General features: G+C 41.6%; 1 protein-coding gene across 1 annotated transcript; it reads left to right on the plus strand.

Moving 5' to 3' along the window:
• The first annotated feature begins 608 nt into the window (after positions 1 to 608).
• npepl1 (aminopeptidase like 1) lies at positions 609 to 13,082 on the plus strand. Its single transcript, NM_001140205.1, is given in 12 exon segments — positions 609 to 761; positions 1,673 to 1,858; positions 2,351 to 2,521; positions 7,172 to 7,261; positions 7,507 to 7,588; positions 9,193 to 9,335; positions 9,602 to 9,679; positions 9,830 to 9,930; positions 10,163 to 10,286; positions 11,304 to 11,480; positions 11,687 to 11,797; positions 12,215 to 13,082. Coding segments are annotated over 12 exon segments (1,578 nt in total). The 5' UTR covers positions 609 to 611; the 3' UTR covers positions 12,380 to 13,082.
• The last annotated feature ends 1,026 nt before the right edge of the window (positions 13,083 to 14,108 follow it).

Raw genomic sequence — 14,108 nt, forward strand, 5'->3', positions numbered from 1 at the left:
AGCTGAATATATGGTGAAGTCCCAAATGGCACCCTATTCACTAAATAGTGTACTACTTTTGACCAGGACCAATAGCCGGGGAATAGGGTACAATTTGGGATGGAGTCATGGACAGAATTTGCCATTTCCAAAACATTGCCCAAGTTCAGTTATTTATTTATATATATGTATTATATTTATACACACTTCAATTATAAATCATCATTGTTCATGTCTGGATGTTTTCTGTGGGGGGGGGAACACCTTCGTCCCAATGGTAGATTATGGCTCATGTTATTCTTATGTTTTTTGTTTTGTTTTACGATTGTGGATATTAGCGAAATAAATAGTAATACACGTGCATTGCATTGGTTCGTATCGGCAGTTTGAGTTATAGCTGCTTACCAAGAAAACATTATGCATAAGTAGGATTGGATAGTCTTTCCATTGAGTCTTTTCCACTTTGATTTTACAGGGAAAATTAACAAAACTTACTGTTTTAAAAACATCCCTTCTATTCAAGATCTGTGCTAGTGCTGACGTCCCATTCAACCTCAGCAGTGACACAGCTCTATGAAAATCAGGATGTGCGATAAAGTGCAAAGGGCATCTATCCATCCGTTTGTCCAAAGATGGCGAACGTGGTGCTCGAGTTCAAGGCTTCTGCTGGAGATTCGGAGCCCCAAAATCGCCCGGTCCTCATTGTCGGTCAACTGAATAACTTGGCGCAAACAAACTGGACCCAGGTCAAGGGGAAATTGCAGCCAGCTGTCAGCGAAAAGGTGAGTTAATAAAAAGTCAGGGCTGCTCGTGCTAGAGCTCCCTGGCAAGCACTCACTTGTCAACTGGCGCTGACTTTGCAAGCTAGATAGTGTCAATAAAAATGTTCTAGTTAGCTAACTAGTTAAATATTAAATATAAAAAATGCTTAATTTTACTCTTGGTATTCTGTGAAATAGTTCAATGGGCCTTGCATAGTTCCTTGGATTGAATCTGACAATGCTAACAAAGTTAGCTAAATGTTTGCTAGCTAAATTAGCTATCATAAATCAAGTCATGCTAGCTTAGCTTTTAACATGCCATCTCCATTCGCCAACCACATTGACTCGCTACTTGTTCCCTGACAATATTTTATTGTCCTTTTAATTCTTAATTTCAAGACATTCTAATTTACGTCCCCCCCTATTTTACTTGAAGAAGCCAGCCTGTAGGAAAGTCAGTTTTACTGGATTAGCTAGTTAAATTATCATGTTTCAAGTTGCATGTGCCCGACTAACCTAGCTATTGCTCCTCGTGACTACTTGATGTTTGGTTCAGCCAGCTGCATGTGGAGTCAGACCAATTCTGATCTTTTGCCACTATTAGTCTTTTGACCAATCAGATCTTTTGCCATTAATTGGGGAAAAAGATTAGAATTTGGCTGCCTGTGTAAACGCAGCCTTTGATCACTATTTGGTTTTATGCTTTGCTAAGATCTTATCACTGTTTGACAGCAGAGTGTGTGCAACTTGCAGTTAAATTGTTTAACAATTTACCACATTGTCAGACAACTTATGTCATATGCTTTCACAAGTCTTACTGTATTCAGTGCCATTCAGAATCGGTGCCAGCGCTTATGTGATCATCATAATATAGCACTGACAGTGACAATAATTTGCTAACAAAGTGAAAACGTATTAATTTTTTTATCCAGGTCTGGCAGGCGGCTCTCACTGCTCTGAACCCTAACCCTACTGACAGCTGCCCTCTGTACTTGAGCCATGCAGCTGTGGCAGCCCTGCCCTCACGGGTTAGCAGACACAACAGCCCTTCCTCTGCCCACTTCCTTTCCCGTCTGGTCCGTACCTGCCTGCCTGGAGGGACAAGCCGCTGCATCCTGGTCAGTCAGTTCACTGCACTGGGATTAAAGACTAATTCGGAGCTATACCGACCTGGGCCGGTTTCCCAAACACATTAAGCCTAGTCCTGGATTTAAATGCACTTTCATTGGAAGTTGTCCATTGAGAATAGTTTTTAGTCCAGGACTAGGCATAATCTGTGGTGGGAAACATGCCCGTGGAGTTTAAGGTGATGCTGACCTTATCTGCCGTGATGTGTCAGACACCAGACATTTATTATTCGATCTTTAGTGATAATGTGACCGTTAAGCCATAGATGGGCCCCTACAGCTGTCCGAAGTCTCAAACAAATATAGGTTAGGCCTACATGTGGTTGCATAGTTAAAGTAGGCCTATGCTGTCTTCTTTTGATTTGACTTTTTAGGCAATATGCCAAATTGCATGCTTTGTGATTGACACACTGCATTTTAGGTTGACTGTTATTACAGATTTGTTATCAGACTGTGAAAGTATGTTTGTTCCTGTCTGTCCAGGTGGTGTGTGAGCGGTCTGATGTGTTTGCCTCAGCCTGTGCCATCGCCCGGGCTTTCCCCATATTCTCCCGTCGTTCTGCTTCCTCCCGCAGGACCGAGAAGAAAGAAGTCACTGTGGAGTTCATCACTGTGGGCCAAGACAATGGACCACTGGACCTCACTATACTGCAGGTACCTTTAACTTCTATACTAGTCATTGCCAGAGCCATTGTGGACCTACATCAGCCACTGTTGTTGCTGCCAACCACTGGTTTTGTAAATGACTGACCAAACTGACTCCAAGATCTATATAGAGTGCTTTTATGATGTACTGTTACACCCCTAGAAAATGCACAAGTATTCCTACCGAACCGTTTGGTACGGGAACTCTGTTTGGTCCGCACTGTGAACCTGAATGAATACATAAAGAAATATTTATAAAAACCACCTGGCCTATAGGCTATGCCTCTTGAGTAAATCTGAGCTGAAAAAACATTGTAGGTTATTCCATTAAAACCACTACAGTGCTCGACATTAAGATTTGTCCGCGGCAAGTAAAATTTTTTTTGGGCCAAGCCGATTTATAGATTTAAAAAATAACTATCAAACAATTACGCTACTCCGATCAGAATTGAATCAGTGTCCTCCGGATGCAATGTTTTGCTCATCCCAATCTCTGTAGTGCACATCGGAGTTTAATTATTGTAGGCCTGCGTTGACAGGCACGAGCGGTCTTTCACTCATGCAGTCACAAGATTGTTTTTTGAGATCAAATTGAGCTGTGTTTGTTGGTATTCATTGCTATCGAGGTATTTGCCCAGTTATAGCTATTGTTTTGTCAGCAATGACAATTCTGTAAAAGTCATGGTGTGTGCATTATCTGCCGAGAGAGAATAACTAGATAGAAAATTAAAAACATATGTTGAAGTTTGGCTGGTTAACTATTTAGCATGCATTAATGCCATTGTCATATCCTAAAGTAACTTTTCACTGGCACTCGTGTATAACCGCAAATGGCCAACACGCAGTTGATGTGTGTTGGCCCGAGTAACCTAACTTAACCTCTACACAAATGCAGATTCCTATGTATAGCTGACACTAACAATGCTCAAAAAACAATTTTATAGGGCCTCACATTGTTTCATGACCTATTCCTGGGTTAGTTTAGCATATTTTGCTAAAACAAAAATGAACTACAGTAACTATTGGCATTAGGATTAGGCGGTATACCATATACCAGGTATTTGGAAAAAGCCAAAAAATAAACAAACTTTTAATAAATATGCATATTTGTAAATGCCTGCAGTGAACTTGTGCAATATGTTAGGAGATAAATAACAGTGCTTTCTTCATTTCAGCTGTCACCTTATTAATGAAGCCAGATCTAGTTACAGTATGGAATTCAAAACGTAATGTTTGCCTGTTAGATACAAATGTTAACTGTCTAAAATGTGCTACATGCTCTGCAGTTTTGCATTTGGTTTGCAAATTTAGTAGCTAGTTAGCCATCTAGCTAAGTGGTTAGCGTCTTCCCAAATCAAGCATTTTCTTGGTAACAACAGGGAATCTCCTCATGGACCAAGAGCCTCGCTAGCTAATATTTGTTTTGTGCTTGCAGCAAACTGTGAGTAGTGTTTTTTTAGTTACTTGTTTAGCTCATAAACTGTACAAAATGTTTGCAATGCGCTCGTTAGCATTTAGTTAGCTTTCTCTATGGGGTTTTAAATGTACTTGTTACTCTGGAAACCGAAGGTTAGCAATGCTATCAGTGGGGATTTGAAAACATTGACGGTTGTTTCTGAATATCCCGGTATGGCACAAGGTCAGTATGAAGGAATGACGGTATGGATACTGCCCAAGCCTAATTGGCATTTAATCTTCCTCCTGTACCGAACCATGACCCCAAAACTGCAATACATACCTGAAATGTAGGTTTAGCAAACGGTTACACACCTTGCATTTTCTGAACAAATGTCCCATGTGTTATTATGACTAGAGGAAGACCGATTATGATTTTCCAACACCGATACCGATTATTGGAGGACCAAAAAAAGCCAATACCGATTTAATCGGATGTATATAAAATGACAATTACAACAATACTGAATGAACACTCTTATTTTAACTTAAAATAATACATAAATAAAATCTATTTAGTCTCAAATAAATAATGAAACGTGCTCAATTTGGCTTAAATAATGCAAAAACAGTGTTGGAGAAGAAGGTAAAAGTGCAATATGTGCCATGTAAAAAAAAGCTAACGTTTAAGTTCCTTGTTCAGAACATGAGAACATATGAAAGCTGGTGGTTTCTTTTAACATGAGTCTTCAATATTCCCAGTTAAGAAGTTTTAGGTTGTAGTTATTATAGGACTATTTCTCTCTATACCATTTGTATTTCATAGACCTTTGACTATTAGATGTTCTTATAGGCACTATAGTATTGCCAGCCTAATCTCGGGAGTTGATAAACAGCTCTGTGCTTCAAGTATTGCGAAAATCTGCTGGCAAACAGAGGAAAGTGCGGTTTGAATGAATGCTTACGAGCCTGCTGCTGCCTACCACCGCTCAGTCAGACTGCTCTATCAAATCATAGACTTAATTATAATATAATAAGCACACAGAAATACGAGCCTTGGGTCATTAATATGGTCAAATACGCAAACTATCATTTCGAAAACAAAACTTTTATTCTTTAAGTGAAATACGGAACCGTTCCATATTTTATCGAACGGGTGGCAACCCTAAGTCTAAATATTCCTGTTACATTGCACAACCTTCAATGTTATGTCATAATTATGTACAATTCTGGCAAATTAATTCGCAACAAGCCAGGCGGCCCAAATTGCTGCATATACCCTGACTGCTTACGCTGACCGCAAGAGAAGTGACAATTTCAGGCACCGCATTGATTATATGCAACGCAGGACAAGCTAGTTAATCTAGTAATATCATCAACCATGTGTAGTCAACTAGTGATTATGTGAAGATTGATTGATTGTTTTTTATAAGATAAGGTTAATGCTAGCTAGCCACTTACCATGGCTCCTTGCTGCCCGCACTCGTGTAACAGGTGGTCAGCCTGCCACGCAGTCGCCTCATGGATTGCAATGTAATCGGTCATAATCGGCGTCCAAAAATGCCGATTACCAATTGTTATGAAAACTTGAAATAGGCCCTAATTAATCGGCCATTCCGATTAATTGGTCGACCGCAAATTCTGGCTGTGGTGGTATGTACAGTGTGTTTCGGAAAGTATTCAGACCCCTTCCCTTATTCTAAAATTGATTAAATACATGTTTTTCATCAGTCTACACACGTTACCCCATAATGATGATGCAAAAACAGGTTTTTAGACATTTTTGCAAATTTCTTAAAAATAAAAAACAGATACCTTATTTAAGTGTGCAGACCCTTTTGATATGAGACTTGAAATTGAGCTCAGGTGCGTCCTCTTTCCATTAATCATTAACTTGGAGTGCACCTGTGGTAAATTCTATTGATTGGACATGATTTGGAAAGGCACACACCTGTCTATATAAGGTCCTACAGTTGACAGTGCAAGTCAGAGCAAAAAACAAGCCATGGGGTTGAAGGAATTGTCCGTAGAGCTCCAAGACAGGATTGTGTTGTGGCACAGATCTGGGGAAGGTTACCAAAAAATGTCTGCAGCATTGAAGGTCCCCAAGAACACAGTGGCCTACTTTCTTAAATGGAACAAGTTTGGGACCTCTAAAACTCTTCCTTGAGCTGGCCACCCGGCCAAACTGAGCAATCGAGGGGAAAGGGCTTGGTCAGGGAGGTGACCGAGAGCCCGATGGTCACTATGACAGAGCACCAGAGTTCCTCTGGAGATGGTTGTCCTTCTGGAAGGTTCTCCCATCTCTGCAGCACTCCACCAAGCAGGCCTTTATGGTAGAGTGGCCAGACAGAAGCCACTCCTCAGTAAAAGGCACATGACAGCCCGCTTGGAGTTTTCCAAAAAGCACCTAAAGGAGTCTCAGACCATGAGAAACAAGATTCTCTGGTCTGATAATCAAGATTGAACACTTTGGCCTGAATGCCAAGCGTCACGTCTGGAGGAAACCTGGCACCATCCCTATGGTAAAGTATGGTGGTGGCAGCATTGTGCTGTGGGGATGTTTTTCAGCGGCAGGGACTGGGAGATTCGTCAGGTTTGAGGGAAAGATGAACGGAGCAAAGTAAACAGAGATCCTTGATGAAAACCTGCTCCAGAGCGCTCAGGACCTCAGACTGGGGTATAGGTTCACTTTCCAACAGGACAAGGACCCTAAGCACACAGCCAAGACAACGCAGGAGTGGCTTCGGGACAAGTCTCTGAATGTCCTTGAGTGGCCCAGCCAGAGCCGGACTTGAACCTGATCGAACATCTCTGGAGAGACCTGAATATAGCTGTGCAACAACGCTCCCATCAAACCTGACAGGGCTTGAGAGGATCTTCAGAGAAGAATGGGGTTAACTCCCCAAATACAGGTGTGCTAAGCTTGTAGCGTCATACCCAAGAAGACTTGAGGCTGTTGAAGCACCTTTGGCAGCAATTACAAAGTACTGAGTAAAGAGTCTGAGTACTTATGTAGATGTGATGTTTTATTTGTAATTTATTTGCAAAAAATTCTGAACCTGTTTTCGCTTTGCCATTATGGGGTATTGTGTGTAGATTGAGGGGGGGATTTATTTTCTAATGAGGCTGTAACCTAACAGTGGTCTGCACTGTACATGCATAAATGTAAATCTAGAGTACATGTTTGCATGGTTGTAAGTCTCTCTGGATAAGAGCGTCTGCTAAATGATATAAAGTAATTTATGCTTTGGCTCTTGCCAGTGTCTTGCCAATGCTGCTGATGGAGTGAGACTGGCAGCACGGATTGTGGACACACCGTGCAATGAGATGAATACGGATCACTTCTTGGAGGCAAGTGATATCCTAATGTAGTTATCGACTGCGTCCCAAATGGCACCCTATTCCCTACATAGGGCACTGCTTTTTAGCCCTATGGGCTTTGCTCAAAGTAGTGCACTATATAGGGTTTAGGGTGCCATTTGGGATGCTACCATCATAAAGCAATAGCACCCAAGTAATGGACGATTGACAGTGACTTAAAACAACTTAATTAAACAATTTTTTTTTTTTGACTGCGTATGCCTTTTTGTCTTCAGGAGATAAAGGCAGTGGGGACTGAACTGGGCATTTCTCCTGTTATCATTCGAGGAGAGGAACTGAAGCAGAAAGGATTTGGAGGTAGTGTATCAGGACAGGAGGGTCTTGGCTAAGTGTTATGCTGATCTGTTATGCTTCTATGTTTTGGGACCAGATTATGTGAGTTTGCTAAATATTTTAATGAACTGATAAAACACACCGGTGCAGAATCAAGGTGACTTACAAAGCTGAGGAGGGCCAAGAGCAAGAGAGGGAGTGTGTTGTAGTGTCCACAACTAGTCATCGTGGAATCTGAAAAGACCCGTATCCCGAAAGCATGATGGTCTACTACGTGCACATGCTAAAAGAAAGGAATGAGGTGGGTAGCTAACTGTCATTGTAGAAAAGTATTTATAAACAAAAAATCTGATCTCTTAATTTTCATTCTAATGTCTATACAATAGGCTATCATTGATTTTGGCACAATAGGCCTGACATATTACCTCTTTAAAGGAGCTTTCTGTTTTGATAGGGTTATCAAAAATGTCAGACCTACCTATAGAAAAAAAGAAAAACAACACTGCCTCCCTGCCTCCCTGGCAAGAGTGGCCCGAAGGGTGTTTAGCATCCCCAGTGGGGGTATTCTCTGCTGCTGGCCTGCTCTGCAGGCACCATCACATGAGCCTGAAGCCACACTCTGGCCAAACTCGTGTTTCTAAAAGTGAATTCAAAGGCACTAATAATTAATTAGATTTGAATTATAATTAAGTCACAGCCTTTATGCACAATTTATAGACTAATGACTTAATACAACAAAATGTTTAAATGCTGAGCGCTTAATGTTCCTGTCAGCCTAGTGTGTCGACACTCGCAAATGCTTCACAATTTATTTATTTGTAGGCTATAGCCTTGAAATAATAGGCTAATAATATAGCCTAAATAATTCATTTAGGCTACCCATCTGGTTCCTGACCTATTTAAAGTGTTTATATGCAGTTTAATGTGACATCTAGCCTATTTGAAATTGTGAATGCTTTTAGTCGCCTTTTCATGTTTATTAAAATACTTTATATAAAAATCATATGGTTTGGTTTCAATACCTCAAAACCAAGTAGTCACAAAAATAGATGGGTGTTGGTTAAATGATGATTTTTAAGGAATGGAGCGAATTTGGAGTGTCAGTTTATCCTGTGAGTGAGGAGCGTTTTTTAGCGGAACGGTTAGAAAGAATTTGGTACGCCAAAGCAACTCTGCTCTCATACTCTAATTGGGACTCAAATCTGTTTGGTGCTTTGCTTCCCATCACACAAACTGTGTGGGCCAGTTTAGAAAAAGGTATTTTCAAACTGGCTGCACTTTAAAAAATATATATGTTTTATTTGTTTTAATCATATGTATGATGACCACACGCTTTCTTCCACTTCCCTTTTGGAGTTTTTGGGGGGTTAGTCCTCCTCTCCTTTTGTCTTTGAATGTGCAATGTTTCTATTCTGATGTATTACTTTTTCAGTAAAACTAGCTAATTAATGGGACCCAAAATATTTAGGCCAAAAGTAATGTCAAATTAGTTTTCCCACATTGGACTAAAGCTTGTATTTTAGTTTGTTGTCATGTGATGCAGATACACTCATGGTTGTTTTTCCCTGGTAACTCAATTTTAGTTTGTGGTTATCAACTCAATCACTTTGGACTGTTTGGGCCCTCAGGGATCTATGGAGTGGGCAAGGCAGCGGTGAACCCCCCTGCTCTGGCAGTCCTGAGTCACAAACCAGATGGTGCCACCCAGACTATTGCATGGGTGGGCAAGGGAATCGTTTACGACACTGGAGGCCTCAGCATCAAGGGAAAGGTAAAGGCGAGCATGAGGCTTGTCAGTTGGGCTGCATCCCAAATAGCACCATGTTCCCTATAGTGCAGTACTTTTGAACAGAACCCTACGGGCCCTTGTCTAAAGTGGTGTACTATAAAGGGAATGGGGTGCCATTTGGAACAGGTCCTTGATGTGATCATTCTGTCTTTTGTATAATTAAATGGATATTTAACAGTAGCCCGCTAAATAAGTATTCAGTTACAATGTTGTAAAGGATGCATGTGCTTTTTTCCCCCCACATCAAGACCAACATGCCTGGGATGAAGAGAGACTGTGGTGGGGCAGCAGCCATTTTAGGAGCTTTCAAAGCTACTGTCAAACAGGTGAGATCTACCTACTACACCTGGATAATCTTTCAAATCAACCTCTTATTTTGCAACATAAGGTCATGTTTGGAGACACGCTATGGGATTGTATTGAGCGTTTGAAAAGTTGTGTGCAGACCTTTTTTGAAATGCATGTCTTTTTTTCAGGGCTTCAAAGACAATCTCCATGCCGTATTCTGCCTGGCAGAGAATGCAGTCGGACCCGCTGCAACACGGCCAGATGACATCCACACACTCTACTCTGGAAAGTGAGTACCCTCCTAAATGTTGGATTAATTTAAACCAGTTAGGCAAAGTAATGGGAAACAGGCTAATACAATGGCAACCTGATGGAGGAAAGTAGGGTTTTTCCTTCTGATGGGCTTTGTGTGGGAAAGACACAATTGGCTGATATTTGACCAAGGATCCATTATTACGATGCTGGCTTAGTATGTGGTATGAAGTCTTTTCTGTTCTCTTTTTGCTGCCTTTCTGATGAAGGACCGTGGAGATCAACAACACTGATGCCGAGGGCAGGCTGGTGCTGTCTGATGGTGTGGTGTATGCCAGCAAGGACCTCTCTGCTGACATCATCCTGGATATGGCCACCCTGACAGGGGCACAGGTGTGTGACTGGCAGGCTCTTCTAGGGCCACAGCACTGCATCTTTGGCAACAACACACACCTACATTACTTTGGTGCCCCACAGTTCTTTAATCACGTATTGTCATTGTGCTTCAAGCAATGGATATAGTTTTGCCCTTATAGAATAGATTTAAGCCTCTAGGCATTTGATATATTTGTATTTCTATAATATTTGGTCGGAACATTATTTTCAGAAGTAGTGGTTAGGTAATAAATGTTAGATAAAAAAACATGAGTTGGCGCACACCCAGAAAAATGTGTTTGTGTGGAGATGCTGACTAATGGCGAATAATAGTTTATAGGTAACAAATGTTAGCACAAGGTAGTCGCACCACCATGTACATTGTTGAAACCCTCATAAAAGCCGGTCAGGGCTGTTTAACAGTCACTGCACTTTGGTCAGAGCCATATATAGGCTGAAATGAACATGTGCAAGGGTCAACAGGGCTCGTGACAGACTTAATTATACCCAGTACCCTGAAAGTTTTTTCATTTTGCTGATCTTCGCCCTAACTGAAATTTGTGGGCTACAGCTAAAACTCGCCACATTTCTGAGGAACTCAAAACAACGTATCAAGGTTGTCTCACACAAGTGGATGGTGTGTTTGTGTCAAACAAAATCATTAGGCCTAAATATTTCCTTATAACAGTTGTTCTAACTCAAAACACAGCTTGTGCTGACTGATAAAGCCACATCATGTGGTAACCCTCATGATGCACTGATGAGCTCATTCTGAAAGTCACATGCACCACACAGTATTAGTTTGGCTACCCAGTGAAGTAGTTATCTTGTGAAATGTTAGAGGTCTGATGCACAAAAACAAAGCTGGTTTTCGTTGCTGACCATCATAAGCGTTCGGTGAATTTGTACTCAATACACACATCATTGAAATTCTTATTACCACCTTTCACTTTAGTTCATTACCATAGTTCCTGTATAACAAATTACTACATAAGTATATGTTTCAAACAATGGTTTCATTTGTCTCTTTCCTAGGGGATCTCCACAGGGAAGTACCATTGTGCTGTGATGACCAACAGTGAGCAGTGGGAGATGGCATGTGTGAGTGCAGGCCGCAGCAGCGGAGACCTGGCTCACCCACTGGTCTACTGCCCAGAGCTGCACTTCAGTGAGTTCACCTCAGCCGTGGCAGACATGAAGAACTCTGTGGCTGTGAGTGGCACAACTACTCTTCTCTCTGCTGTATGCCCAGTCTACCAGGTCCTAATTCTGGATCGGAGTACAATCAAGTAGCTCCGTACAAGGAGTTAATGCTTCTACAGCCTATCATGATTGTTGTTAATTTTCCTTCACCCTATTATATATTTTCTGCTAAATGACTAAAATGTAAATGTATCCCTTTTCTGTGTGTGTGAAAGGACCGGGAGAATGCTACGAGCTCCTGTGCCGGCCTCTTCATCGGCTCTCACCTGGGTTTCGACTGGCCTGGGGTCTGGGTCCATGTGGACATAGCCTCCCCCGTCCATGCTGTGAGTGACTGGATATTTGGGTTTAGTGGGGGTGTTTTCCTGGACACTGATTTAAGCCTAGAATCCCCACTGAAAATGCTTTTTAGTTCATGATTAGGCTTAATGTGTCCAGGAAACCCCTTTTTTATTAAATCTTTTGGAAGTATAGACAATCTATTAAAGCCATTTCAGCCACTCCCATATCTTGACAGACTCAAATAAACAAGTCTCTTTAGAAAAAGTGTGCTTTAACCTGCTTCAGCCCAGCTCAAAGAAATGGGGAACAAAAGGATCATCCTCTGTATACCTTATCTATCTAGTGCTTGCAGATCAGTGAAAAAACAAATGTGAAAGCGCTAATGGAGGGGGGCTGGGAACAAAAATAGATTTGAGTCATGGTGTAACCTGTTCTGTCTTTCTCTTCCTTCCTCTCTGCAGGGGGAGCGTGCTACCGGCTTCGGCGTGGCTCTGCTCATGGCTCTGTTCGGCCAGGCTTCCGATGACCCCATGCTCAACCAGGTGTCTCCTCTGGGGGCGGCCAGAATGAATGCTGCGACTGGGGACCCGGTGGCGCGCGACAGCAAAAGGCGGAGACTGGTGTAAAACCTCTAAGCAGCCACCTCTGGACGACTCTGCCTCACCAACTCCAGACCCACACACCTCCCCTCTTTACACTGACAGGCACTGTTCACCTAGAAAGCATTTCCAATCGTCAATTCTTAGTCTACTTCTTCACTATGCAGTGAATACAATGTGGGGGAAAAAGAGCAGGTGGCTAGAATTTCTCTCAGATTTGTTTGTGTTGTATTTAATTGACTGTCTTTGATTCTTTGTCACACACAGAATTGGGAGGAATTATGAATATGCAAATGTTTATAGCATGTTGTAGAAATAAAGGTTTTGCTGTCCTTGAATAAATTACAAGAGCATTATCACAATTTCTGAAAATTCTCCATAGCTGTAATGAAATCAAAATACAGTCTGAAATTGACTGTTAAAGTAACTGAATGAGGTATGTGTGCTAAGTGATTGTTTCCTTTTTCAATGTGTGTCTTGAGTAAATTCGCTAGGCGAACACATATTTTGGTTTGCGGCCATAGCTTATGCAGTGTTGCCAAACTTGTCTTTATGGACATTGGGAATAACTTGTGAATAATAAAGGTAGATCTTTTGGAATAAAGAATTTGAATAATCTTATCTGCTTTATCTTGTTCCTTGTAAAATGATAACTGCATAAAATAAAATGTTGATAAACTTGCCTGTAACAAATGTGAAATAAATGTATAAGTAGCAAGCAAACCATAAACTATTGATGCAGGTCTTGTGATATGGGGGGTAGTTCAGTGTTAGCAGCCAGGCAACATATTACCAAGATACACTTCCACCACACTCCATCCCCCAGGTGGCAGCACCAACTGGGTCAAGGGCTCTTTGCCAGGAAGCCTGGATAAATCGACAGGTGTGAGTAATCCAGATGATTGGCATTCTGTGACCAGAGGCTTCTTGGCCTGCCAGTTTTTGTTAGTTAACCTATAGTTTATGCTTTCCTCAGTAGTTTTATTTTTGTATATATTTAATTTGGGTTACCACTTTGAACCAACACTAATCTGCTTGGATTGGCCAACTATGGCACTGAGCTATCCCTGGAGCTAAGGTAAGGCTGCTGTCTCCTGGGTATTTGCATTCAACTCCTGGTCGCATAGGCTTACTTCTCACATTTATGCACACATCAAATCAGTTTACAGACCATGTAGTTAGACCCCAACATATTGGGTGGTTTCGTGGGCCGATTAAACCTAATCTTAGATTAAATTTGCACTTCTTAAACTCACTTGAATGAAATGGCATTTCTCAGACATGCCCTAGTTTAGATTGAAAGAGTCTGATTTCCAGAAGGCTAGTAGCAGGTTCAATTTCAGATTAATGGATAGTGGCCCCCAGGTTGGCCTTGGCAATGGAGGGAAATGGATTACCTGGACTTTCAATGATCGAAGAGTACCACCAAGAACAGACAGAAGGGCGGTTATCGACAGGAACAACCCACTGAATGATTTAGATTAAATCAATTTTCCATGACCGTTTCTGTATGTACAAAGTAAATGCAGCGGAGATCATTTGTTTGCTTGACCCAAGGCTTTCATCTGACTCTCTTAGGGGAAGGCCCATTCCTCCTTCCCTACAAATACTGAGGTTTTTGGCATCTGAAACCTTCATTGTGAAACAGGAGATTTGTGTGGCGTAAGTGAACTGACAGCATGCAGATTAGTCCAGTCTGCACTGCTATATGTGAACTGAAAGACAATCGCATCAAGTTCCCTGCAGCCCACGCCAA

This window comes from Salmo salar, chromosome ssa22, assembly GCF_905237065.1.
Source record: "Salmo salar chromosome ssa22, Ssal_v3.1, whole genome shotgun sequence".
Taxonomy (NCBI): domain Eukaryota; kingdom Metazoa; phylum Chordata; class Actinopteri; order Salmoniformes; family Salmonidae; genus Salmo; species Salmo salar.